General features: G+C 43.2%; 2 protein-coding genes across 13 annotated transcripts in view; both read right to left on the bottom strand.

Annotated features, from left to right (window-relative positions):
- Positions 1 to 26,762, bottom strand: part of LOC129732306 (protein tincar) — a 414,177-nt gene that overhangs the window by 223,906 nt on the left and 163,509 nt on the right. The window contains exon 4 of one of the 2 annotated variants that reach the window (XM_055693091.1): positions 15,911 to 16,028. The exons of the other annotated variant lie outside the window; for it this stretch is intronic. The gene's annotated coding sequence lies outside the window, so the exon portion shown is untranslated. The remainder of the gene's footprint in view (positions 1 to 15,910; positions 16,029 to 26,762) is intronic. 2 annotated transcript variants of the gene reach the window in all.
- LOC129732307 (probable serine/threonine-protein kinase mps1) overlaps positions 16,235 to 26,762 on the bottom strand; it is a 32,683-nt gene continuing 22,155 nt past the window's right edge. For all 11 annotated transcript variants that reach the window (XM_055693094.1, XM_055693098.1, XM_055693099.1 and 8 more), the window contains exon 3: positions 16,235 to 26,476. In XM_055693094.1, coding sequence (XP_055549069.1) covers positions 25,185 to 26,381 — 1,197 coding nt within the window. In that variant the 5' untranslated portion in view covers positions 26,382 to 26,476 and the 3' untranslated portion in view covers positions 16,235 to 25,184. The remainder of the gene's footprint in view (positions 26,477 to 26,762) is intronic.

Raw genomic sequence — 26,762 nt, 5'->3', positions numbered from 1 at the left:
CATTCAAATATATTTGCTATGCTATTGGGATTTGTTTTTAAATAAACTGCGTTTTAAACCTAGTTTTCATTAACAGAACAACATTTCAAACCCTCTTGGAGTTTATATCATTATTGATTAGAACGTAAGATTTCGAGGAAGAATTTTGGTTAATTAACTACGTTATTTTGTTTATAGAATACTAAATAATCAGTTCAATACGAGTCAAAATAAGTCAGTCTTAGAGCATTTGAAGGTTCACTAACTAACATTCAAAGATGATTTTTACGTTGAAATACTATACTGACTTTAAGTTTTCTAAAATGATTTATTTCAGGTCGCACCAGTTTGACGTATTTAATTTTATTGCAATATTGCATTAGAAACTATAGTGAATTTTTCGCGGAACTCGGGAATCCCGGGATCCCGGGAATCATATTTTTGTTCCCGGGATCCGGGAATCCCGGGAAAAGCTATTTCCCGGGAAATCGTTCCCGGGATTGCAAACCCTAGCAAATAAATATCTCGTGTGACAGGGCATTTGTCGCTGTGCTTCGAAAAGCAATATTTTCATCGCGAAAGGGTCCATCAACCAGGAAACTTATGTGCAGGAGTGTCTGAGATAACGTCAATTGAGTTACAGCACGAAATCTCACATGTTTCTTGGCTTTACGGACGACATCGATATCATCGGTATCAACCGTAAGGCCGTGGAGGAGGCCTTCGTACCTTTTAGGAGAGAAGCAGCGAGATTGGGACTTGTCATTAACTCTGCCAAAACGAAGTACATGGTAGCTGACAAAGAGCGTGGGAGTCCCTGTGGTGTTGGTGCTGAGGTGGAGATAGATGGGGAACGATTTGAAGTGGTAGACGAATTCGTTTATCTTGGTACGCTTGTGACATGTGACAACGATATGAGCCGTGAAGTGAAACGACGAGTTGCAGCTGCGAACAGGGCTTTCTACGGACTGCGAAACCAGCTAAGGTCCCGTAGTTTGCAAACTCGCACAAAACTAGCGCTGTATAGGACGCTAATACTCCCGGTGGCCCTTTACAGACATGAAACATGGACGCTGAAGGAAGTTGATCGACGAGTGATCGGAGTTTTTGAGCGTAAAGTTCTGCTATCGATACTTGGCGGTAAACTGGAAAATGGAGTGTGACGCAGACGCATGAATCACGAGTCGTACCAGGTATACAAACATGCTGATATAGTGAAGGTAATACAGCGGGGCAGGCTTCAGTGGGCTGGACATGTAGCCAGGATGCCTGACGAGAGAGCCGCCAAAACTATCTTCAGTAGAGAACCAGGAAGAGGCCGTCGACTCCGTAATAGGCCTCGCACGCGGTGAATGTGCGCGGTGAAAGAAGATGCACGATCTGCTGGTGTACGGGCAGACTGGAGAACGGCTGCCCAAGACAGAAGAAGCTGGACATTTCTAGTTCGTTCGGCCCTAGACCGGAGAACGGTCCGTTAGCCAACAAAGTAAAGTAAGTAAGTGAGTTTTCTTAAGCAACACAGTTGTTCCGTTTTGTTTTGGCCAGACTTAGCATCTTGCCATTGCGGGAAATAGGTATGCCGCGAACAACGTCCAGGTACTGCCAAAGACATGAACCTTTCCAACACACTAGAGCTCCGCTCTACAGAAAAAAAATACTGGGCTATCGTCAAGCGGAGCCTCAAGAAGGTACGAAAGACAGTTGTCAATGAGACGCAGGTCAAGGCTAACTAGCGTTCTGCGGCAAACAAAATGACCAAGAAGCTGAACTTGATGGAAGGAATCGAGAGAAAGGTCCAACAATTGGCATTCGCTAAAAAGGAAGATTGAGTCAATATTATTCCTTCATACTGTATTGCACTTGATAAGGGAACATAATTTGATTTTTAAATAAAAAAAAAGATCGATTTACACACTTTTTTGATTAAACAATTTTTGACCGTAATTTAGACATTTCCACTTTAACCGTAGTTTGCTGAAATGTGCTAAGCTGTGTTAAACCAGAGACTATGAAGTTTTAAACAGTATAAAACAGCATAAATATGCACAGAAAAAGATGATTACTCTTCATGTTTCTCTCTAACGTAGATTAATTGTTTTCATCCAATATCGCTAACTTGAACTTTCCTGCGTAAAAGTTTGATGTTGGGATGAAATAGCCTTTTCAATATCGACCCTTTCTGTAAGGAATAATCTCCAGTTGCTTTTATGAGTGAAACTTACTCTATATAACAACAGAGAAAATACTGTTTGTGAACGGTGAAAGAAAGTCTTATAGCTGTATGTACTTTGTACAGAATGTACTTCAATTTGCTATCTGTCTATTTTTCATGTCGCTTTAAACTTTTAATAACTCTTCCCTAGTGATATTCCATTCCGTCTAGCATTTTGTTATGAAATTTTCTGACAGCTACTTGAGTTGAGAATCATCTGAAATATCTCACGCAAAAAAAATATTAGTGCGGAATTAGTATGCAGTATGCAGTGAGTCATGCTGATTGCTTATAACAAAAAATCAATCAATTACAGTGTTGACAGTCGCAATGAGAGGACCGGAGACATCAAATTTATGCATAATACATTCTCTCCGATGCATTGAAAGTTGCTTCTAAAAGGAACGCCAATGGTGGTCTTTTTCTGCTAAAGAAAGCACCTAATGACGTCCATTGTACGTAACTCATCTACAACTCAACCTTTACGCAATGTATCACTAACCAGCATGGCTGCAACAGAAATTCAGCCTGGAACGTAACTCCAACGTTAATTGGATAAGTTTTACTAGCTCTTTTCCGGCGAATGTATTTTAATTACCAAACTATGCTGTGCCAACCGAGATTCCTCCGGGTGTTGGCCAAGTGCATCTCATCTAGACAGACCATCGTGTGCTGCACAAGCAGCCCATCGTGCATCATCCCCGAGCACATGCCCGGAAAGCTGATCCTTAACCGCATCCACATCCGTTTCCCGTTATGACTCCACAGAGTGATCCTCTTCCATTGCAGCTGTTAGTTTAATTCTGCGCTTGTGTATGTTATCCGTCAACCACTAACCGCGGCCATAAACCCGTAATCTGCGCCGCCCAAGCCAAAGGAGCGAGAAACAGCGGTAACAGGACAAAGTTTCCTAAAAGGTACTGATTTAGCGCTGAGGTTTTCTCGAAACTGACTGCATCGTCCGTCGAACGAATGACACGTCAGTTGCAGATAGTAATCCCAAGCCAAGTTGGCATTTGGTTCGTCGCTCTGAATCAGAACAACTTTTCGCTGTGAAGCAGATATTCGTGATAAGCAACGGCGACGGGAAGCCGTATTTCGGCTTTGTCCCTGGAGATAGGATAATTTGGTCACCGATTTCTGTTGGCGAATGGCAAATTGCGCTGGCTGAAGGCAGGAACACTACAAAACAGGCCGATTTGCACGCTGTTGTTACTATCATTCGATGTCAAAGCAGCGCCCATTCGAATAGCCGAAAGAAAGGAATATTCATAGGTGCAGATGATAGCCCTTTTGACTAAGTGAAAAGGCAATTTGCTTTGCATTATATTGCAATAGAATATTACTCTTCCTGATTTGGGAAAATGAAAAGAAAATTTTGAGTTTGATCTATGCTTAAGAGATTTCAGTCCTAAGTTGAGATGAGTTATTGTAGTTTTTATTATTTTGATTATTTTGATGTTAAAAAAAGTGAGTTCTTAAGAGTAATCAATTAAACAACTCAATTAAGAAACACGAGTTTACTTGCAAACTGGTACTTTTGGGCAATGTAATCCATTTCGACAATTTATGAGGACCCAATCGAATCGAGACCAAACCGCTCTACATAGAAAAAAAACTTTCACGCAATATTTCCGAATTAGTAAGTTTCGTCCAGCAAAGTTCCAACCAATTTCATCCCGCACAAGCCGACTTAGTGAAAAAAAAGACATTCTATTCCCTCCCCTGCGTAGTAATGGTCGATGGCACGTTTTTCCGCCCTGATTAAGACCAACTTTTGTCGTAGAAAATTTTCAACAACATCTCGCAACAGTCGTTTGTCGCCAAAGCTGCCACGAAATGTGCCCAATCGGCACTGTTTGCACTCCTATCGTAAAAGTCCTCTTGCCGAACTTGTTTGCGGTGAGGGAAAACTAATTGTCCCCCCGCAATCCACACCGCTGTTATCTGCCCGGGGTTCGGACGCTTTCCCGCACAACAATAGGAAACTCAAACAACGCAGAGTTCACTCAAATAAATTCCTTTTCCCTTTTCTTAGCTCGATTCATGCTCATGGCTCTCTTCCGGTTTTGACTCTGGCTGACTAATAGTTGAAGGGTGGGCTCGTAATTGAAGGGGATAGAATTTATAATTTCTTCAAATGAAAATGTATCATGGGTGTTTCCCAACGTGCTGAAGACCTTTGAAGGGGTTTAACACTACGGAATGTCCAATATTTTACAGCTCGCAGTGGCAATGACAACACTTACATTTGTGATGTTTAAATCACGAACATGGAAAAGCAAATTAGACTCTGGGAACATTCAGAGGAAAGAATCGTTAAATTTCATATTGTACTCATTAACAATGTCTATTTCATGCGTTTATGCGATTGTTCAAATTTATTGGTTCTAAGGAAGTTTCCGCCTTTTTTAAAAAAATTCACAGAGAGATATTATGAATGTAAACAGATTTTTTTTTAATTCCTGTTCGCTAGTTTGCCATATTTTTGAAAATTGTTCTTGTATTTTCACAAAATCATTGTTTTATCTTATCTCATTGCAAACTGCTGTTATGTTACTGTTTGCGATTGCATATAGAACTAGGCCAAAAGATTCTAAAAAAGTATCCGAATGATGCACGTTATTCAATTCGATCTACTGCGCTAACAGTACTTGATGAATCAATTGGAAATTGATGAAATGGAATATGTATGTGAGTTTTTTACTACTGCAACATCGTCTCACTTATTCGCATTGTAATTTCGGCCGAATTCACAAAATATCATCAAAACTACAATTCTCAAATAAGCGGAATTCATCAATAACAGAATATGATTTAAAACCGACATTAAATTTTTTTCATGTTTAAACACGTTTTGACAAAAAATTACGTTTTCTGTTAAATTTTGTAGGATATGCTATCTAATAGTGCAATAACCGGCTGAGCACGTGTCACTTGAGACCCTATTGTGGTCATTCATCTCTGTCCAGCAACTCCTATCCCAACCTCCACGAGGTGCCGACCGGGATACGATTAACCTTAGCGGAGATCGCCCAAGTAACAAAACGGGTTTCATGAAAGTTTAATAGCGCTGTTTTGGCTGTATTGAGCACTATAAAACTTTGATAAAATCAATATTGTTACTAGGGCGGGTAACCAACCCCCGGTGGAAACTATGGTCGTATGCTGACTGGAAAGTAGGTTCATAGGCGGCTGTATCTCCATGTTAGGGGCGGCGTACAACAGCGTCTGACCCGGAGCGGGTGTCTGAATTACGAAGCGCGGTGCCTCGCCAGCTCATCAAGATCGTCAACGGGGATATGAACGCTCAAATCGGAAGGGAAGACTTGTATAAACCGGTGATCGGACACGAAAGTCTGCACACCGAAACGAACAACATCGGCCAAAGATGTGTCAACTTTGCAGCTTCCCGAAGAATGGTAGTCCGAAGTACATTCTTCCCCCGCAAGGACATCCACAAAGCCACTTGGAAATCACCTGACCAACAAACAACGAACCAAATTGACCATGTGCTCATCGAAGGACGATTTTTCTCGGACATCACCAACATACGCACCTACCGAGGTGGGACATTGACTCGGACCACTACTTAGTGGCGGTTTGTATGCGCTCAAAACTGTCGACTGTCTACCAGTCACGATAGAGCCGATCCCCGCGGCTCAACAACAAGCAGCTACGGAACCCGCAAGCTGCCAAAGTCTACGCGCAACAGCTTGAAGCGGCACTACCCACGGCAGAGGAGCTCGGCGCAGCTTCTCCCGAGGATGGCTGGACCTCGATCCGCACGGCCATCAGGGAATCCGCGACATTAGGAACAGAGGCGCCGAGTGGTAGAAACGACTGGTATGATGGGGAATGCCAGGCAGCGGTGACAGAGAAAAACCGGACCTGGGTAAATTACCTGAGGGTAAGGACGAGAGAGAACTTGGTCAAATACAGACGGGCAAGGAACGACATGACCACGATCCTGAGACGTAAAAAGCGCCAGCAAGAGGATCGTGACCATGAAGAGCTAGAAGAGCTGTTCACTGCTAGTGAGGCTATGTGCCGCGAGCCGACTTTTGCAAGGATATAGGAGGTAACCTCATCACGAACGACAGCGAGGTGGTCGACAGGTGAAAGCAGCACTTCGATGAACATCTGAATGGCGATGCAACAAACAGAAGCGGAACTGGAACGGACCTGGAAGTGCCAGCAGTAGATGACAGGGAATTAGTCCCCGACCTCCACGAAATTCAGCGGAAGATTGGGAGGCTGAAGAACAACAAAGCCACCGGCAAAGACGGCCTGCCGGGCGAGCTCTACAAACATGGTAAAGTAATGCTTGCTAGAGCACTGCACTGGGTCATCTCTAAGATCTGGGAAGAGGAAAAACTGCAGGAAGAGCGGATGGAGGGAGTCGTCTGCCCCATCTATAAGAAGGGTGACAAGCTGGAGTGCTGTAATTATTGTGGCGTTACGCTCATCGACGCTGCTTATAAAATACTCTCCCAAGTTTTATTCCAACGTCGAACATCTTTAACAAAGAGGTTCGTGGGGCAGTACCAGGCGGGTTTCATGGGAGCCCGCGCAACCACGGACCAAATTTTTTCAATCCGACCGATTTTGCAAAAATGTCGTGAGTACGTGTCCACGCATCACATTTTTATCGATTTCAAGGCAGCCTATGATACAGTTGATCAAAAACAGCTATGGCAGATCATGCACGAGAACAAGGATATCTTCCCGGATATACTGACGCGGCTGATCAAGGCTACCATGAACCGTGTGATGTGTTACGTGCGTGTCTCGGGGATGCTCTCGAGTCCCTTCTAGTCATGCCGAGAATTGAGACAAGGTGATGGACTCTCTTGTTTGCTTTTTAACATCGCCCTCGAAGGTGTTATACGAAGAGCGGGCATTGGCACGAGTGGTACGATTTTTACGAAACGGGTTCAGCTTTACGGCTTCGCTGATGACTTCGACATCATAGCACGAAACTTTGCGACGGTGGAGGAAACCGACACCAGACTAAAAGCGGAAGCTAGGCTATTGGACTACTGATCAATGCATCGAAAACTAAGTATATGAAGGAAAGAGGCTCCAAGGAGAACACTATCGGCCTCCCACCCCGGATCACCGTATACGGCGATGAGCTTGAGGTGGAAGACGAGTTCGTGTACTTAGGATCGCTGGTGAACGCTGACAACAACACCAGCAAGGAGATCCGGAGACGCATTCAAGCGGAAAACCGTGCCTACTTTGCACTTCGTAAGACAATGAGTTGAAGCTGTACGAAACACTAGTTAGACCGGTAGTCCTCTATGGGCTAGAGACGACAACACTGCTCTCAGAGGATTTCAACGCCCTTGGAGTTTTCGAACGGAAGGTGCTGCGAACCATCTACGGTGGAATGCAGACTAAACACGGAGAATGGCGTAGACGCATGAACCATGAGCTGCACGCACTGCTAGGAGAGACCCCCATTGCATATCTGATCAAAGTTAAGACTGCGATGGGCCGGACACGTCGCAAGGATGCCGGACGACAACCCCGTTAAAACGACCCTTTTCAGTAACCCCTCCGGCACCAGAAACAGAGGAGCACAGCGTACACCATGGCTTGATCAGATTGAAAGTGACCTACGAGTGATAAGACGCCTGGGAGCATGGCGCCATACAACCCAGAACCGAGTGGAATGGAGACGACTTCTTGATACAGCGCGAGCCACCCCGGCTCTAACCTGCTAGGTAAGGTAAGGTGCCTCGCCAGCTATATTTAAGACGGCAGCTTCGTCGCGAGACTAAGTATCGCAGCCCTAGTGAGACAGCATACCGAAGGTAAAATACTAGGAACAATCCAGATATTAATATGGACCTAGGCGAACGAAAAAGGATAACGATTATTGGAAACTCGGTACTTGGAATGTAAGGACTCTACTCGAACCGGCACGTGCAGGTATCCTGGCTAGAGGGCTGCAGAAGGTGAATCTGGAGGTTGCTGCCATACAGGAGGTGAGGTGGCCGAAAACGGAAGAACGCGAATTCCGGGCGGTAGATCCTATTGTGGGCAGTGGATCCTATTGAGGGCACTTCATTTAAGTACCATATCTACTACAGTGTCGGCGTGAAAGCGGAGTCGGTTTCGTGTTCATAGGGAAACAGATGGAGCGTGTCATTAGAGGGAGGCTCTATTACAAAAGTTCACATCAATGGACAACGTAATCCTAATTCCCTAACAAAAAACGATAAACCCGATGAAGAGAAGGAGGAGTTCTATGATCTCCTGGAAAAAACGTATAATGAGTGCCCAGGACACGACATGAAGATCGTCAACGGGGATGCAAATGCGCAGACCGGGTAGGAGAACTTCTACCACTCCGTGAATGCTAGAGAAAGCCTCCACTCTACTTCGAACGACAACGGCCTGAGGCTCTTCAATTTAGCTGCAGTCAGAAGTATGGCTACCTGTAGCATTTATTTTGCACGCCGGAATATACGTAAGCACACCTGGAGGCACCCAAATGGAGAGACCTGGTCTCAGATCGACCATGTTCTGATTGATGGTCGACACTTTCAAGACGTTACAGACGTGAGGTCTTATAGTGGACTCAACGTTGACTCGGATCATTATCTCGTGGTATCCAAGATTCGCGCCCGGTTGTCCAACGTGTTTAAATCCAGGACCACAAGGAGGATACAGTTGAACATCCAACGGCTATCAACTGTGGCTACAGAGTACATGCGAAAGTTGGAGGTAGCCTGAATGAACAGTGGAGGCATATCCACAGTGCACTCAGTACCACAGCGGGAGAAGTGTTGGTTACATCTGCGACAGCCACGTCCAATGAGTGGTTTGACGCTGAGCGACAGCAAGCGACGGATGAAAAGAACCGCGCCAGAGTTCACATCGTCAGAGCGTAGGAAGATACCGGGAAGCTAGAGCTGCTGAAAAAAGACTCCATCGCCGGAAAAAACGACAGCATTAGGAGCGGATTCTTGCGGAGGCGAAAAGTTGCTTTTCTAGGCACGATGCGGGAAGCTTTTACAAGAAGATAAATGGAATCAGGAACCGGAATGTGTCAGCCATTGTCATGTGTAACGATAGGGAAGGGAACCTGATTAACGATAGAACGGAGGTGGCCAGGCGTTGGAAGGAACACTTTAGTGTGCTGTTGAATGGTAAAGAAAACAGTGTAGTCGATAAGACCAGGATGGTGATTGAGGATGATGTCAAAAATGTGAACCCACCATCCATGGACGAGGTTAAAAAAGCAGTGAAAGAGCTGAAGAATTGCAAGGCAGCTGGTAAGGACGGCATTCCAGCCGAACTTTTTTAAGAACAGCTGTATCGTGCTTTACACCGGATCATGCTGAGAGTGTGGTCCGATGAAGAATTGCCCTCATATTTATCTTATGTCCGATCCACAAGAAAGGCCACCGCCTGGACTGTAGTAAATATCGGGGCATAACCCTTCTCAACACCGTTTACAAAACTCTCCCGTATTCTGTTCCATAGACTGAGGCCGTTGTCGAAGACCTTTGTTGGCGACTACCGATGGGGTTTTCGAGGGGGACGCTCCAATACGGACAAAATTTCACCCTGCGACTAATTCTCGATAAATTTCGAGAATTCAACGCACTCGATAAATTTCGAGAATTGCAGACGCACCATCGTTGATTTCAGGGTAGCGTACGATACAGTAAAGAGAAATGAGTTATGGCAGATTATGCTCGAACATGGTTAATCTCGAACAGCCACATCATGCGTCAGGATAGCCGGTGAAATATCGGACTCCCTCGTGACGTTAGATGGTTTGAAGCAGGGAGACGGGTTGTCAAATTTATTGTTCAACATCGCATTGGACGGAGGGCCGAGGGTAGAGCAGAGGAAGAAGCCTTCGGACCTCTCAGGAAGGAAGCTACGAGAATAGGGCTCATCTTTAACTCTGCCAAAATTTCGTTTGGTGGCTGGTAGAAATCGTTAGACGGGGAAACATTTGAAGTAGTCGACGAATTTATTTACCTGGGTACATTAGTGATATGCGACAACAAAGTTAGCCGTAAGATAAAAAGGCGGTTAGCTGAGGTCCCGTAGTCTGCAAACCCATACTAAACTTGCACTCTACAAAACTCTAATTCTTCCCGTGGCCCTCTACGGCCATAAAGCATGCGTGGGGTTTTTGAGCATGGGGTTTTGCGTTCAATCCTTGGCGGCAAACTAGAAAATGGTGTTTGGCGCAGACGCAAAAACCATGAAGTGTACCAGGTGTACAAATCGGTGGATATAGATAAGCGGATGGCTTCGCCGATGACATAACTCTTGAGGTCTATGGCGAGTCTATTAGAGAGGTAGAGTTAAAGGCCGCGCTATCAATACGCGTAGTGGAAGACTGGATGCACTCCAGGAAACTGGAGCTAGCGCACCATAAGACTGAAGTTATTGTTGTAAATAACAGAAAGTCTGAGCAGGAGGCATCGATTAGTGCCGGTACATGCACTATCGCCTCAAAACGCTCGTTGAAGCTTCTGGGGGTTATGATCGACGACAAGCTCACGTTCGGGAGCCACGTCGATTATACCTGCAAGAAAACTTCCATGGCTGTGGCAGCGCTATCTCGCATGATGGCAAACAGCTCGGCGGTTCGTAGCAGCAGGCGCAAAGTCCTTGCTAGCGTGACCACGTCCATACTCAGGTATGGAGGACCAGTGTGGTCCAAGGTATTGAGTACCTCGTGCCATCGCGGCAAACTCGAGAGTACGTACAAGCTAATGTGCCTAAGGGTCGCGTGCGCATACCGAACAGTGTCGTATGAGGCGGTTTGCGTCCTGGCTGGCATGATGCCCATCAGCATCATCGTCAAAGAGGATGTAGAGTGCTTCGACCAACGCGACACGAGGGGTATTCGCAACACCATACGGTGATCCTCAATGGCCAGGTGGCAGCGGGAGTGGTCCAACACTACAAAAGGTAGATGGACACACCGACTCATTCCAGAGTTAGCATGCTGGATTAATAGGCGCCATGGGGAAGTAACCTTCCATCTGACACAGATCCTGTCAGGCCATGGCTGCTTTAGGCAGTACCTGCATAGGTTCGGGTACGCCGAGTCCCCTATGTGCCCCGCTTGTACGGGTGCGGAAGAAAGCGCAGAGCATGTGTTCTTAACATGTCCGCGCTTCGAGCGGGTACGGTACGAAATGCTGGCAATAAGTGGGATGGACACCACGCCAGAGAATATAGTGCGTAGGATGTGCGAAAACAGGGAAATCTGGGATGCGGTCATCACGGCAGCATCACAGATCGTTAGTATTTTGCAGGGCACCAATCGACGGGAAACCATCGACGTGTCCCAGTTAGTTAACGGTTAACTAACTGGCCTGTATAGGCTGCTCTGCTACCCATAGAGGTAAGTGCGAAAAGCACGACGGGCCCTCTCCCTGAAATAATGCCTAACGGCGGTCCCGGGGACCCCAAGGGCTTTAGCTGTTCAGCTTAGGTTGCTCAGCATGGGTAAAAGCAGATAAGCGGATGAAACACGGCAGGTTGCAGTGGGCTGGACATGTCGCTAGAATGCCGGAAGAACGACCAGCGAAGACTATATTTAGCAAAAATCCCGATAGAGGCCGTCGACTTCGAGGTAGGCTTCGCACTCGTTGGATGTGTGCTGTCGACGAGGATGCCCGCGAAATAGGTGTTAGGGGAGATTGAAGGATAGCAGCCCAAGACCGAGTGACATGGCGACGTATTCTGGATTCGGCATTGGATCGATAATCGATCTGTCGCCGTAAAAGTAAAATAAGTAAGTAAGCTTTATCCTGTACTCCAAGCTCCCAATACTTGCTTTAGCCTGACGAAACTAAATAAGCGCTAAAAATTTGATAACATTCATTACTTTCGTGAAAAAATGAATGGCAAAGCGTGACAAAATTAGCACCAGCCGAATCCTTACCTTACCTTACCAGTCAGCTCCAGGCCGATGTGTCCCTTGCTGTTCGAAGAAGTCGTCTCCATTCAACTCGGTCCACGGCTGCAGCTCGCCAGCCATGTCGTCTGCGGAGGCCCCGCAGGTCGTCTTCCACTTGATCGAGCCACCTTGCTCGCTGCGCGCCCCATCGCCTTGTTCGAGCCGTGTTGTTATCAAGAACCATTTTCACCGGGTTGTCGTCCGACATCCTAACGACATGTCCAGCCCACCGTAATCTCCCGTTTTTCGCCATTTGAACGATGAGTGGTTCTCCCAGCAGCTGATGCAACTCGTGGTTCATCCGCCTCCGCCATGATCCATCTTCCATCTGCACTCCACCACAGATGGTACGCAACACCTTTCGTTCGAAAACCCCCAGGGCGCGTTGGTCCTCCACGAGCATAGTCCAGGTTTTGTAACCGTAGAGGAGTACCGGTCTGATCAGTGTTTTGTAGATGGTTAACTTCGTGCGGCGGCGGATTTTATTCGAGCGGAGCGTCCTCCGGAGTCCAAAGTAGGCACAATTTCCTGTCATAAGGCGTCGACGAATTTCTCTGCTGGTGTCGTTGTCAGCAGTCACCAGTGCGCCCAGGTACACGAACTCGTCTGCCACCTCGATTCCATCACCGCTAATATCAATTCGTGTTGGGAGGTTGACACTGTCTTCTCTGGAACCTCTTCCTCTCATGTACTTGGTCTTCGATGCGTTTATGGCCAGTCCAATTCGTCCGGCTTCAGCCTTCAGTCTGATGTACGGCTCCGTCATCTTTTCAAGGGTTTGTGCTACAATATCAACTTCATCGGCGAAGCCAAAGAGCTGAACAGATCTTCTAAAAATCGTGCCACTCGTGTCGATACCAGCCCTACGTATCACACCTTCCAAAGCGATGTTGAATAGCGAGCACGATAACCCGATCCATCGACTTGACCAACCGTGTCAGTTTATCCGGAAAGCCGTAATCGTGCATAATCTGCCATAGCTGGTCTCGAACGATTGTGTCGTATGCCGATTTAAAATCGATGAACAAGTGATGTGTGGGCACATTATACTCACGGCACTTCTGTACAACCTGCCGCACCGCGAATATTTGGTCCGTGGTGGCGCGGGCACCCATAAATCCCGCTTGGTATTGCCCCACGAATTCCCTTGCAAACGGTGATAGTCGACGGCACAGAATTTGAAACAGCACCTTGTAGGCGGCGTTCAGCAACGTGATTGCGCGGTAGTTGCAGCAATCCAACTTGTCGCCTTTTTAGTAGATGGGGCACACTGTACCCTCCATCCAGTCCTCCGGTACTACCTCCTCCTCCCAAATCTTGGCAATAAACCAGTGTAGCGCCTTAGCCAGTTATCAGCCGAATCAGTAAAACATTAAATTTGGGGTAAGAGTAACTAGATTCAATCCAGTATCACTGCAAAGGGTGAGAGTGATTGCACACTTAGCTTCACTTCAGCTGTATTCCAAGCATTGAATGTGAGATTTCGAAGCTCTGGTTGCAACTATCGAGGCATAACGTTACTCAACTCCACATACAAATTGCTCTCCCGTATCCTGTTCTTCAGATTAGGACCGTTAACGGAATCTTTCGTTGGTGAATACCAGGCTGGTTTCGATAAAGACGTTCCAAAAAGGATCCAATTTTAACCCTGGGAGTGTAACTCGCAGACTCACTATCTGTTTGAAGATATTAAGGCGGCATTCGACTCAGTGAAAAGACACGGACTGCGGTGGGGCACAACATTAACTCTGCCAAAACAAAGTAAAATTTGTAGGAATTTCTCACCAAAAAGACTAATGCTTAGTGAAAAAGAATAAACGTTTTCGTTAAACCAATTGTAACGATAACCAATACCATGTTCATTTAGCCATTGTTAAGGCAAGGCAAATAAAACAAAATTCAATTTCTCAGTCAAAGCAAATTTTCAAAACATATTGCTAATTCTCCAATTGTACCAGTTGTACTGCCCAATATGTCTGTTTCTGTACAAGCACGCTTGTCATATGCAAACATTGTAAGTAGTTGGAACGTGATGACAGCAAATGGAGGTAGTTCGAAAACGACCGTTGATATTGGTAATCACAAAACGGTGACAAACAAAAATACAGCAATAAACTCAAGTAGCATTGCGGCAGGTAAACTTTTTTGCAACAGGCAATGTCTGATCTTAAAAATGCTATGCTGAAGGCAAATTTGAAGCAATTTTAATTGGAAGAGTAAAATTTACCCTTAACATTGATTCAAAATCAAAATTTAACAATGATTGTAATTAATCCTACCAAAATTTTAGGCTGGAGCAAATTTGCAAATTCGGCTTAAACTTTTTTCACTATTCAAATCATAAGAAGTTATTTTTTTCCGTGTATATTTTTCCCAGGCTTAGAAATAATATTTCTACAACTCTTCTTGGTAGAGATTAAAGTTTTCGAAAGACATTGTTTTAAAGATTTCATGCGCTGAAACTAGAACGCCTTTTTGAAAAACAACGTTTGAATCAAAATGATCCAAATACCTGACTCTAGTCGAAAACAAATTCATTCAACTCATTCAACTATTTTCTGTTAAATTGCGATAAATCGATAATTTTTATGTTCGTTATTATTGCTAGGAGCCGTTTAGTTAAAGATTTGGTGCGCTGCAGCGAATAATTGTATGTAATAGTTCTAAAGTAAATTATTCCGTACAATTCTCGTTTTTTTCTGTTTAAAAATGGAATAACTTTGTTGTTTTTGAGTTAGATTTTCAATGAATACACAACTGATACGAAACAATTACAACTCAAGAAGGATGAAAAAATATACCTTATAAATGTGAAAGCATTCTCTTGAATTCAATGCAGCGGGAAAATAATACTCTAAAGTAAGTTAATAAATATATGCCAAATCCAAGCGCGGAAATGTGGGGCGAAAATTAAATCTCTTCCCGCAGCACTCCCAAGACAACGGCGGCGTAATCCACGAAGAGACATTATTCATTCATTCGCAGCACCAGAGCAGAATAATTTTCATATTTAAATAAAGGAATCATTTTTCACCGCAGCGGCGGACAGTTTGCAGAGTAGTTTCCGCACATGGTAAAGGATACCACGAGCTCTGGTTTCCAGGACCCCTATTCAACAGAAACACCTCCACCAAGATCGTTCGCCAGGTGAAAGTAGCGACGGAGCGAAATGAAAAATTGTTCACAATAGGACGTCGTTTTTCACCTCCGGGGGACTTGGTTGAACGTTCGTCGTTGTTGAACTCGCATGACCCGCATGCTAAACACCTCCCGGACAGTAAGTTTCCCGCCCCGGCAGTCAGACAGACGTGGTTAGCCAGTCAGTTCGTGTACGGGCCACCACGCTGCGGTTGGTCACCGGGGGACAGTCACCATCAGACACTAGTCGACTCGACTGTCGTGGTGGTGGGTGGTGTGGTGGATGACAATTAAAGGCGATTCTACCAAATGAAAGCAGTAATCCTTTTCCCCTCGCGCTTCCGGATTACTCGGCACGCAGCAGTGGCACCTCGAGGCGAGGCGATGCGGTAAATTGTGTAGTGTTTCGGAGTGGTGTGCGAGAAAAATTTTGTCGCCCTTAGAAACCAACCATGATTAGTAGAATATAACCCTTCCAGGTTGTTGTTTAATTATTGAAAGAAATATAAACCAAAATATTTGGCACTATGTCAATCCGGAAAATTAACCAACTAATTTTCCCAAATGGTAAATTTCATTCCAATTGTTGTTTCTCCCGAATACATATGCAAAACATTAACTAGGGTACTTACTTGAATTGAGTGTGATGCAAATCCTAGCAAAATATTGGCGACATGTAGAGCAAGAGAGGAGCTTACAAGCGTTTACACTCTAATTATTGTCTCCCATCGGGGCCTGCTTTCGCGGTACCTGTAATATCGTGCTGTTATAGTCATGCAGTAAAGAAACCCAGCAAAGCGCGGGTCAAACGACAAAGTTTTGCTAAATGGTTGTACTACTGCTGCTGCGAGAAAATTACCACTCCTATAAGCTCATAATTTCCTACCGGAATGAGACTGCCAACTCCAGCTGCGGGAAAAAAGTTCGGACACTAAAGAAAACAAATCGGATTTTTTTTGTATTATAATCACTTAATTTATTTAATTTTACTTTTCTGTAAATTTGCATTTCAGTATTTTTTTACCGCTAGAATCATTCACTTTGCCACCGCGCTTCGACTTTGCACGTATTAAACCCTACTTGATTTCAGTGAATTTCTAGTGTGTTGTGTATGTGTGTGTGTAGGTATCATTGTTTTTCTTGGTAGTCTCAGCGTGTTCTACTTACTCTTTACATTTATTAAATTATTTCTTGTTCTTTTTTTATATTTTATTAAAGGCTATTAGTGGTTTTTGTTTTGTTTTTTTTTTTTGTCTTCATCCTTATTGGTTTGATTACTAGTTCCTAGCATCGCTATTGGTTTTCCATAACTGTGTGTATAGGTTTGTCTTGTAATAATCTTTTTGTTTTCTAACGCTTTTTTCCACGCTCAGGTTTGCTATTGTAGTTTGCTGTATGCAAGTAGTGGTGATACAGATGCTTCCGCTTTACACTAAAACTGTAAGAGTGCTTCCCGGATGGTGTCTGTCAGTAACTGTCATTTTTGTGTTCCTTGTGGTTGTTTCCTGTTTATTTACTTCTGCTCTAACATGTTCGTATAATGTATTTACTTAACATTATTCGTAAGGGAAACAGAAAAAACGTCAACTAATACTAGTTTCATTCTTCTCGTACGATTGGCTGATCTGTCGCAGTTGGTATTTTTGCAAGATTTTTATTTTGATTAGATTGTGAGTGACCGAATTGTTTACTCTCAATAATAATGATAATAATTAATAGTTACAATAAATAATGTCTATACGAATTGATATTTATATAAGAGTTTTCTTAGCTCAATATTTCTACTAAACCGAAATGTGTGTTAATTCGTTTTTTTTCTTCTTTTCATACAATCAGGTTATAAATATTTGCGTTACATATGCTATCTCCAAGCACTTTCATGAAACTGAAAATATGGGTCTTCGACGTTGATTTTGAATTTGATCCAAAACATTTATCTTCTACTTTTGACTTTGTTTTCTTTTTTTTTGTTTTATGTATACGTGTGTTTAAGTTGTGGTATTTTTTTCTAGGGTAGAATTTACGTTTTTTTTTTTCATTACTCGAACAAGCAGAACAATGTCTACAGTTGGAATGTGCCCTGGTAAACGGTTTGATAAAAAACCATGATAAAAACAAAAGCTAATCGATCATGCACAGTAAAAAAACCACACCTTTTATATGGTTTACGATAAACATTACTGAACAAATAGTGATGACTAACATAGACTATCGGCTGGGGTGTTTGATAGCTACTGTTTGTTACTGTTTTGCTTGGATTTATTTTAAACGGATACGGAACGATCGGCAGTTCGTTTTCGAGTTAAGACTGGTGGACGTTGTTGGTGCACGATCGTAAACTTAACGCAGATTTGGTTACGTCGAACATTGTATACATTGTTCAAACAAACTAAAGTTGATACGAAAGCCGTAGCTAAGTTAGCAGAAGATGTCAACTGTCAACATTTGCAAAATAAGAAGTTGCATCATACCATCGGTCGCATACAATTATACGGGATAGTGCTAAGATAATGAGGGCATCGCAAATTCATTCTTTAGTACACACGGTAACAAACGAAGTTTTCTACGAAGGCCATATACATCCGTCTGGGTCAGCAGTAACGTTTGCATTGAATGGACAAAAATTGCCGATTTTCATGGGTTAACACCTTCACACGCACTGACGGAACTACCCAAGCAGCATCAATCATGGCAACCCATGAGTCAACAGCAAAAAAATTACAGCTCTATCAGTCGAACTTTAACCGTGATGACGAAAACGGTGAAGCAACTCTGTTAAGAAGTGTGTGCGTTCAAAGCACGGTACTCCGCCGCATCGCAAACGGACATCGTGCGGCACTTTGTGGACGCCGCATAGGCCCGTTCCGGCATCTAAAACATATTGGCCCTATTGGACAACAGTCAGAGCATCGGAAAAAAGACCGGTTCCGGACGGCCGACGATTTTGAATGACAAGAAGCTCCAAAGGATGCTAAAGAGGAAGACCGGGGAAATAGTGACTACATCGCTGCGTGCGCTTGGAAGCGGTAGTCCCATCCACTGGTCTGGGAGCTGTAGACAGTGACGTAGTGGCAGCGGGTGAATAAGATGGTCAAGTCGATTTTCCCGGCAAATCGCGATGGTGATGGACGACGAGACCTGCCTCACCCTGGATGGCAACGACTGGCAGGGCGCTTTGTATTTCATTTTCTTTACGAAGGAAGTGAACTCCGAGGTGAAGTTCCCCAAACAGGTGCTGCTGTGGCTGACAGTCGGCAAAAAAGGGATGTCAAAGCCGCTCTTCTTTCGCTCCGGACTGGCCGAGAACGGGTAAATTTATTGTACGAAGTGCTTGCCGAAAGTTGCGTCGTTCATCAAGAAATACCATAGGAGATGAAGTGGCTAAATATCGATGTGGTACCCAAGTCGACGAACCCGCCCAACGTCCCCCAGCTGGCGAATATTCCGATAAAGTGTTGGAAGGCCGTTCGCAAGGGTGAAGAATTATTTTGCAATTTTCATTTTTTTTTTGGACATTTATCAGACTTAACTATCTGTCTTAGATTTTTATCACCATACGAAAAAAATCATTTTTTTAATGCAAACGGTTAGACGCCTACTGGCAGGACATTTGAGATACTACGTCATGTTTGTACTGCATTTTTTAGCCGAAATTCTAATTCTTTTTTAAGACCGGCGTATCTTGAAATCGAATGCGTGATCTGAATACTTGCAGCAAAGGTCTCTAAATATAGGATATCAGCACATATACTGTGTTATGATTGAATTCTCATCTGATGAGTTTCGAAAAAACAATCGGTAATTTAAATAACGTATACAATAAAACACTGAACCCATTCATTTTTTTTTCTCATGGCACTTTACATCGCTATTCGTAGCAAGCGCTTCTATGGTAAGTCGATTTTTTCGGGTTTTCGAAGCGTAGTGACTTCGCTTTTATTCATGTCTCACGGTGGCCGTTTAGCCAGATACTGCTTGCTCGTTGGTTTTATTCAAGCACGTTGCAAACAAAAGTAGGTTTCGCTCGGTCAATAAACATCGTGATTGACTGCGCAATATATACCTTTCCAAGAACCGCATCTACCGTATTGCTTTTTTGAAGCTTTCGGGAATGAAAAACGACATTTATACAAATACTTAGAATGATTTTCACGCGCGTCAAACGCATAGGATCGCGGTGTTTGAAAACGAAAACAAACATCTCTCACCGTCGTAATGAGTTAACGTCGCGCGCAACATTGTTATACTCCGTCACTTACCATGGTGACACAACCCTTCCTTTCCGTCGCAGTCAAGGAGATGCAGAGGTAAACTCGGTCGGTGTCGTTATCGATCTATTCAAAGCGGAAGCCACTGAATTATTGTGCAACTTCAGTGAAGATGCATCATGAAGGAACAACTACGAAGTAAGCGGTTGTCAAGCTCATCCTCAAGCTCGAAATTCGATTTTTTTTGTTTATGTACAAACTCACCTTTCAAATAAATGCAAAACGTTATTTGTCGGTGGCAAAAAAGATGAACCCTTTTTTTGAGTATGAGGAAATTGATTTAAAAAATTCATTCGAAAAAAATGCAACACTTTCTTGCATACACAACTTGTTGTAAGGGCTGTTATTTGCACGCACTTCGAGCTCTGTGTGTTAGTTTTCCGTCACGTTAATTTTTGCTCACGCTTCCTCCTTTACCTGTTACACGTCTGAGAAAACTAGTTTTTTTCTAACAAAGAGTGGGCAATTAACCACATTTAGTCGTAGAGCTTTTTAGTCGCGGAATTCATTTTCACTCACAATCATAGTGTGCGAAGGGTAAACAAATGTTTTCTCTCTCCTTCCAAAATACAGCAGTTTTCATTTGCTTTTCAGTAACTAAGTGAGAAGTTGGCCAAGAAACAAAACATGTAAGTTTACATTGAGACCCCATCCTAACAGATATTGAATTTAATATCATAAGATGATTCAGAATTCGCCAATGATACGTATTCTGTTCTGAGTAAAATGCAAAAGAGCAAATGGGGAGAAGAGAACACAAAAATAAAAAGGAGATCAGCGCTTACTGTTTGATGGTCGATGTGTTGTGTGCAAATTTGTGTGACTCTGTCTCTACTGAATCGAATTCCAGTGCTGCTTGTTGTTGTATGGGTGAAAATTGAAGAAATTTTGGCTAAAACTAGTTCAGAGTGTAATGTTGACATTTGCAAAATTTCGTCGCCAACTGTCAAGAGGTTATTGAGAAGGTTTCCAAGCAAGGAGTGCTTTGATGAACAATTATGAGCACAGAATCGACCATTCGACCGTATTCCGTGTGGTAAATTTCTAATTGACAGCTAATACGACCGTGAAAACAAGGAAGGTGAGAGATTCCTTCAAGCGAAATCCAAACCTTTCGGCCGAAGCGGGCCGAGCTTCGTGTCTTCAAGGCAAGAATGGTGCCTAACTGAACCGATAAACAGAACACGGTGGCCAAATCTAACGCCAGGAGGCTGTACCACGAGAGATCGATGCAGCAAAAATGCATCGTAATGGGCGCCGAGACCGATGTGAAGTTTCTCGTCGGCAAGTTCCGGAAAAAAAGGTCGAAAAATTGGTCTAGAAGTATTCAGCGTGACTGTGAGTGCTGCTTATTCAACAAGCCGTACATAACGACCGGCACCATCAACGACCCAATATACAAAAAAAGAATGGCCGGATCTGGCATTGTGACATTATGCGAGTGTTGGGAAGCCAACCATCTTGTTTTTTGCCGAAGGAGGCAAACCCTCAACAGAACTTCGCCCAACAGAAAGATTCTGGGAGGAATGAACGGCAAGCTCTGGAAAACAGGGGTGGCCTTTAAAAAATGACCAAGTCTTAAGAGAATGAAGGATGAAAGAGCGTAAGAAAGATGGCGCAATTTAATGGGTAGATTGGAGTGAAAGTTGTAAGCATTTAGCACCAACTAATAAACCAACTTTGCAAAAACATATCTAATACTCGACTTAAAACGGTTTTTGGTAACCAGTGTTGTCTGTTACCTTTGACGTAGAACTACGTCTTTCAGAAAGTTCGTCATATTTATTCACATCCCTGTTAGTTAAAAACGGAAAAGTGAAAAATATGTCCATCTTTAAATGCTATTAATTCGGCTAGTTTTCGATGGATTTCCTCGGTTCTTGCAGCAATCGATTGTAAAATCTTCTATGAGTCTGCCCAAATGCAGAAAATTGTAATTTGATTAGTCGAACTATTGTACTGTTGAATTGAATTTGACCTCTTTTTGGTCGTTTAATGCTTACTACTCCAAGCACGGTCGACAGAATTTTAGACCAGTAAATCGGGAATATATTATTTGGCCTATATAAAAGTATGCTTTTGTTTAAACCAGTTATAAAAGTACTGGATAGCGACTAGGACTGTCCTGACTTAGCAGTATCAGGGCAGCGGGTATCAGCAGCGATAGTAGCAGAGCAAGCTGGTGCGGTGCTTTCTCTAGTAAAAAGCTGCCTTTGTGCGGTAGCGGGCAGCATCAGTAGTAGGTACCTGAGCCGGCACTTTCTCCAATGAAAAAAAAGGAGGGGTCCCATACGAATGAAACACAAGTTTCTGCATTATTCGAGACCTAATCAAGCAAACGGAACCTCTTTTGAAAGGGAGGGCTCCCACACAAATAAAACACAAATTTCTACATAACTTTAGAACCAATCAGGCAAACGGAACCAAATTTGGAATGTGAGGATTTTAGAGTACAAGAAATATTCCTTTGATGATTTGACATTCCTTCCTACCCTTTAACCCTTTATAAGGCAGTGGCAACTATATTACCACCAACAAAATACATTTTTTTCTATTTTTGAATTTCGCTTTTATTTGTTATTATTTTTGAATTTCGATTAACCAAAGACTTCTAAAGGTGTCTTAGAACACCTTAGTTTTTTCTAGAACTGCTAGAAGTTTGCAATATTCATTTTAGCTTCATTTTTATGCAAACAAACCAAGATTTTAGAACGTCGTTCGGAAATTTCTTCTTAATTTGGTAAAAATCTAACAAACCGGTAGGATGTTTCACCAGAAACATCCTATTTAGGACCTACTGTGTTAGATTATGCAGTTGTTTTCTTAAAATACATGGTGTATATGACGACAAATTTCAAATTTCTTCCGAAAATTTTGTTCAGAATATTACTTGAACAATTCTTTACTTTGATCTTTACAATTCAAGATAAATGAAGTCTTACTGCTACAATCTAATTACTATGATGTTTCATTTTTTATTATTACAAAAAAAAGAAGCTTACAATGCAGCTGCAAAAAAAATGTTTCCATCGTTTTGGGGGTTAACGGGCAGTGGCAATTATATTGCCACCAACGTTTGTACGGTTAACGGGCAGTGGCAACTTTATTGCCACCAATTTTTTCAATTGATTCAATAGTGAATTGTACAAAGGCACAGATGTGTTGTTTCTCCTGAAAGGAATACGTTTTACTTAGGTTTATGTCAATTCCTTGCGTAGTTTCCACGGCCTTATAAAGGGTTATTATTGGGGTAAATTGCGTAACTAATAACCTATTTTTGTTGACAGTGTATTTGGTTACGTTCACTTTGAAGTGGTGCATCAAAATAACAGAATTATTTTATTGCAAAATTGACAAAATGAACGACAAAGGGTATTACAAGCTTGCAGCTCCCCCGGAATGATATAGTTTATAGCATCAAAAAGTGTCTAGAGGAACCTAAGCACCGGAGCCCGGAAAGTAGAGGTTCGCGGTTTGCACGTACGCTAAACGTGATCAAATCGGCCACACAAAAATTTTTTGCAACCCGGTCGTTTAGCTTGGTGTTGTTCAATGGGTTGAAAAAACCGCCTGTTTTCATTAATGCTGGCTTAAAAATCAATACCGTAGTGTATATCGTTATTTACAATAAGTACTATCTTGGATGAAGGCCAACTTCTCTTAGGATCAATACATTGTTCCATAACAGAATGGTACGCCATATCACGCCAAATTGGAGCCAACGATGGCAAATAGAAAACATAAAATTTTGGTCCAAAGATTTGGAGCTCCTCAGAAGTTCAGTATCTCGTTGGAGTATACAGTGAGGGTGTATGTTGTGGCACAAACCTGCAAACCATTTCATCCTTGTTCCAAGATTTTGAAGTCTGTCATAACGCGTACGTGGTTGTCGATATCGGAGGACTACGTTTGAAAAACATGCTCACTCTCCGACGTTGTCTTGAAGATGTCATTGATAGAAATGGAGAACACATCGAGTACATTTTTTTGAAAGAACCTACTCGACTCGATAATTGCACAAAGAAGTTGAAAATGAGATTTGAAGTAGTACCACACATTTTCGTTGTTTTTCCTGCCGCATCCTTTATGTATATTACATTCTACGTCACTTTGCGGTCGTGGCTTTCCACACAACCCTTGTGATTTTTTCGTGTACTATGTTTAATGTTTTTTTTTGCATTTCATCATCGTTCGTTATCTTTGATTTTCATATTTTGTCAAAGATAGATTTTTAGTTTCAAGAAGCAATTTATAACAGTTCAAATTAGACTTTCCAGAGCGGCTTGTAGTAACTTTAGCTGTTAAAAACTTATTCATGAAAAGAAATAGTTCACAGAATATCAACAAATGCGAAATGACCCTAATCATCATTAACCTACCTCTCGCAATCCAATACTTAGAAATTGATCGCGCTGTAACAACAGGATATATTTTGTAAACCCTCAAAAGAAGAAGTTACCTTGTTCGGAAAAAGTTTAACTGCATTGAGTCAATTGAATTCAGATTCAAACTTACACTTCACTGCTCAATCAAACTTTTGATTGCTCTTATCTTTGCTGAACCAATAATGAAATTTAATAGTTTACAGTTTCATCTATCCCACGTCATATTGCTGATGATCCGGGTAATTGAATCTTGAGATTTCAAGAAATAAATTCATCTGCAATTTTACAGAATAAAATCGAAATAAGGAAAAACAATAAACAATTCGCATGCATCACCATTTCCCAAATCTTTCAATCTAAACCAGTTCTCCGGGCATGTACACCAACAATATCCACCAGCCTCTATTCTTCTATTACGTAATTAAAATCCACCGACCGTTTGACTACTGCCAGCTGTATAGAGATTTAATTAGAGAATTGCATTTTCCACTTGATTCAATTAAGCCAACGCTACCGAAAAAAAAGAATTCAGCAAAGCAATAGATAAAAACACAGAGAAAAAACAGAAACCTAACGAGCGCTCTTCGACTGATTCATTAAGATACTGAACATCAACTAGCACTTCGAAGGTTCGACCGCGCTTCCTTCTTTGTCTAAAAGATCTACTGCGAGAGTGTCAAATAAATTTAGCTTAATGATAAAACTCTCGTCCACTCTCGTTCGCCCTCGCACTCTGGCATCGTTATAATTGTGCCGCAACAATATTAACGCCCCCTCTCTTTTCCTCCACTTCAATCACTAGCGAGAAGCAGAACTCACCTACATACTATTATCCAATAGATTCCCTCTTTCTTATACAACTTCTTGTGCCTCCTTTATTTTCTTCTTCTCCCCCAAAAAACCCGACCCAATCGAAGCTTTCGTATTCCGCTATCTTCCACACTCACATGATTTTCCACTTGCAATCAGTTCAACATAATTTGTACCTAGTGTTTTCAGTTCCTTCCGGCGCACTTAAAACCCACTACTCCTCCTCCCTTTCCCTGTGCCACCTTGTGCGCTCCAACGGAGCTGCCTGCCCTACGTACTGTCCTCATGTCGTTCGCCGCATCGGTCGGTTAGTAGCTGCGACGGTAATTATGTTAACTGATTTTGATTTGTGATTCTTGTGTGCCAGCTTCCGACAGGCCTTAATTGTAACAAGATAACTATGCCACGCCATTCCATCCCTCTCATTACACCTGTTTCATGTTCTACTCAAACTTAGTCTTCTTTGCGTTCGGAGCCCCATCTGCCGAACTTTCCTCGTCGGCATCTTCCTCTTCGTCATCTTCCTCATCCTCCTCGTCCTCGTCTTCACCACCAGTCGTGGACCTCTTTGCACTACTCTGTGAGTCGCTGTCGTTCACCTCATCGCTGTTGTTGTTGCGAATACTAGTTGTGGTCGTGCTGGGTTTCTCTAGACTATCCTCCGACTTGGTGCATTCGTCCAAACTGTCGATGTACTTGTTATCCTTCGAGGATTCATCTGAGGTCGCTTTGCCAAGTTCCGTGTCCAGATTGCTCTCATCGGACGGTTCCTCCATGGTGTTATTTTCGGACGATGCCAGCGATACCGAAGCACCGTTTGTGGCGGCAGGTGTAGCAGGAGTCTTCGACGGCGTAGTCGTGGACACCGGATTTCGAGAATAGCTATTTTTACTACCATCAACGGCAGGCGGCATGTTATCGAGCAGCTCCGGTTGCAGTTCTCGGGCAACATAGTGTGTCCACAGGGCTAGTTCAACATTATGCGGGGACCATTTTTTCTCAATTTTCGGCGTATCGTTGCTACTGTCATCCTCATCGTTACTACCGTCGGTGTTTGAACTACTCACCGGCCCGTGCACTTCCTCGTTCAACCGGTCTGTTGTGGATTGAATGTGCTGCACGAAGTTCATGTACTCACGTGTGGTATAGTCGATGCCTTCGATCTCCGGTATCGCCATCAGGCATTCGTCCGCCATGAAGGGAGCGGTCTCTGGTGCAGCGGCGGCAAGCAATGCTGAAGCCATCGTCGTTCCAACGCCTTTCAGATTCGACAGCGCTGTGATCGCCTGCTCTAGGTTCGGCAGTTTTTTGAAAGCTTTCTTCGTTTCTGCTTGAACTGCCCGCGGGGTGTTGACTTTGATCAAGTATGATAGCTGTGGGAAAAATTTACCACGTGTCTGCTTCCATTTCATCGTCTGAACCAGTTCCTCGTGTACCATAAATCGTTCTTTGCCACGCTTCTTGATCAACTGGGGCAGTTTGTTCTGATACCAATCGTCCAGCCGGATCAGTTCTTCGGGTTTTTTGCATTTGTTTTCTGCCTTTAGCTTTAAAACTTGTGGATATAAGCCAAGCACGAAGTCGAACTGGTTCGAACTGCCGTTGGCAAAGAACGATGCCGTATCCTTAACGGAGGTCATTTCTCTTAAATTCGGAGCCGTGTAGGTAAATTTGAGTCTTAGTTGATTTGATTTTCTCTGGTTGTAACCAACTAGATTTTAAAACATTTGGAGAGCTGTAAAGGAATAAAATTATTTATTGTTATTACAAGTGTACTGAAAGTTCATCGGTGGGCCTTTCGAAACGGAACAGCGGTCAAATGCTATAGCAATCGTTTCTATATCTACCATGTTCTTTCGGACTTATTCACCCCACACAAAACGAAACCAAACATAACTAAGCACAACATAGTAATCATATAGTGTGTGGCTAGTGGCGGTATGCCAGTGACACCTTAATTATGGACTCACATCTGCGAAACTTTCCAGACATACACAGCAACGGGAAAGTTTCACCCTCTA

Source organism: Wyeomyia smithii, chromosome 3, assembly GCF_029784165.1.
Source record: "Wyeomyia smithii strain HCP4-BCI-WySm-NY-G18 chromosome 3, ASM2978416v1, whole genome shotgun sequence".
In the NCBI taxonomy this organism is placed as follows: Eukaryota; Metazoa; Arthropoda; class Insecta; order Diptera; family Culicidae; genus Wyeomyia; species Wyeomyia smithii.
This window is presented reverse-complemented; position numbering and strand designations above follow the sequence as displayed.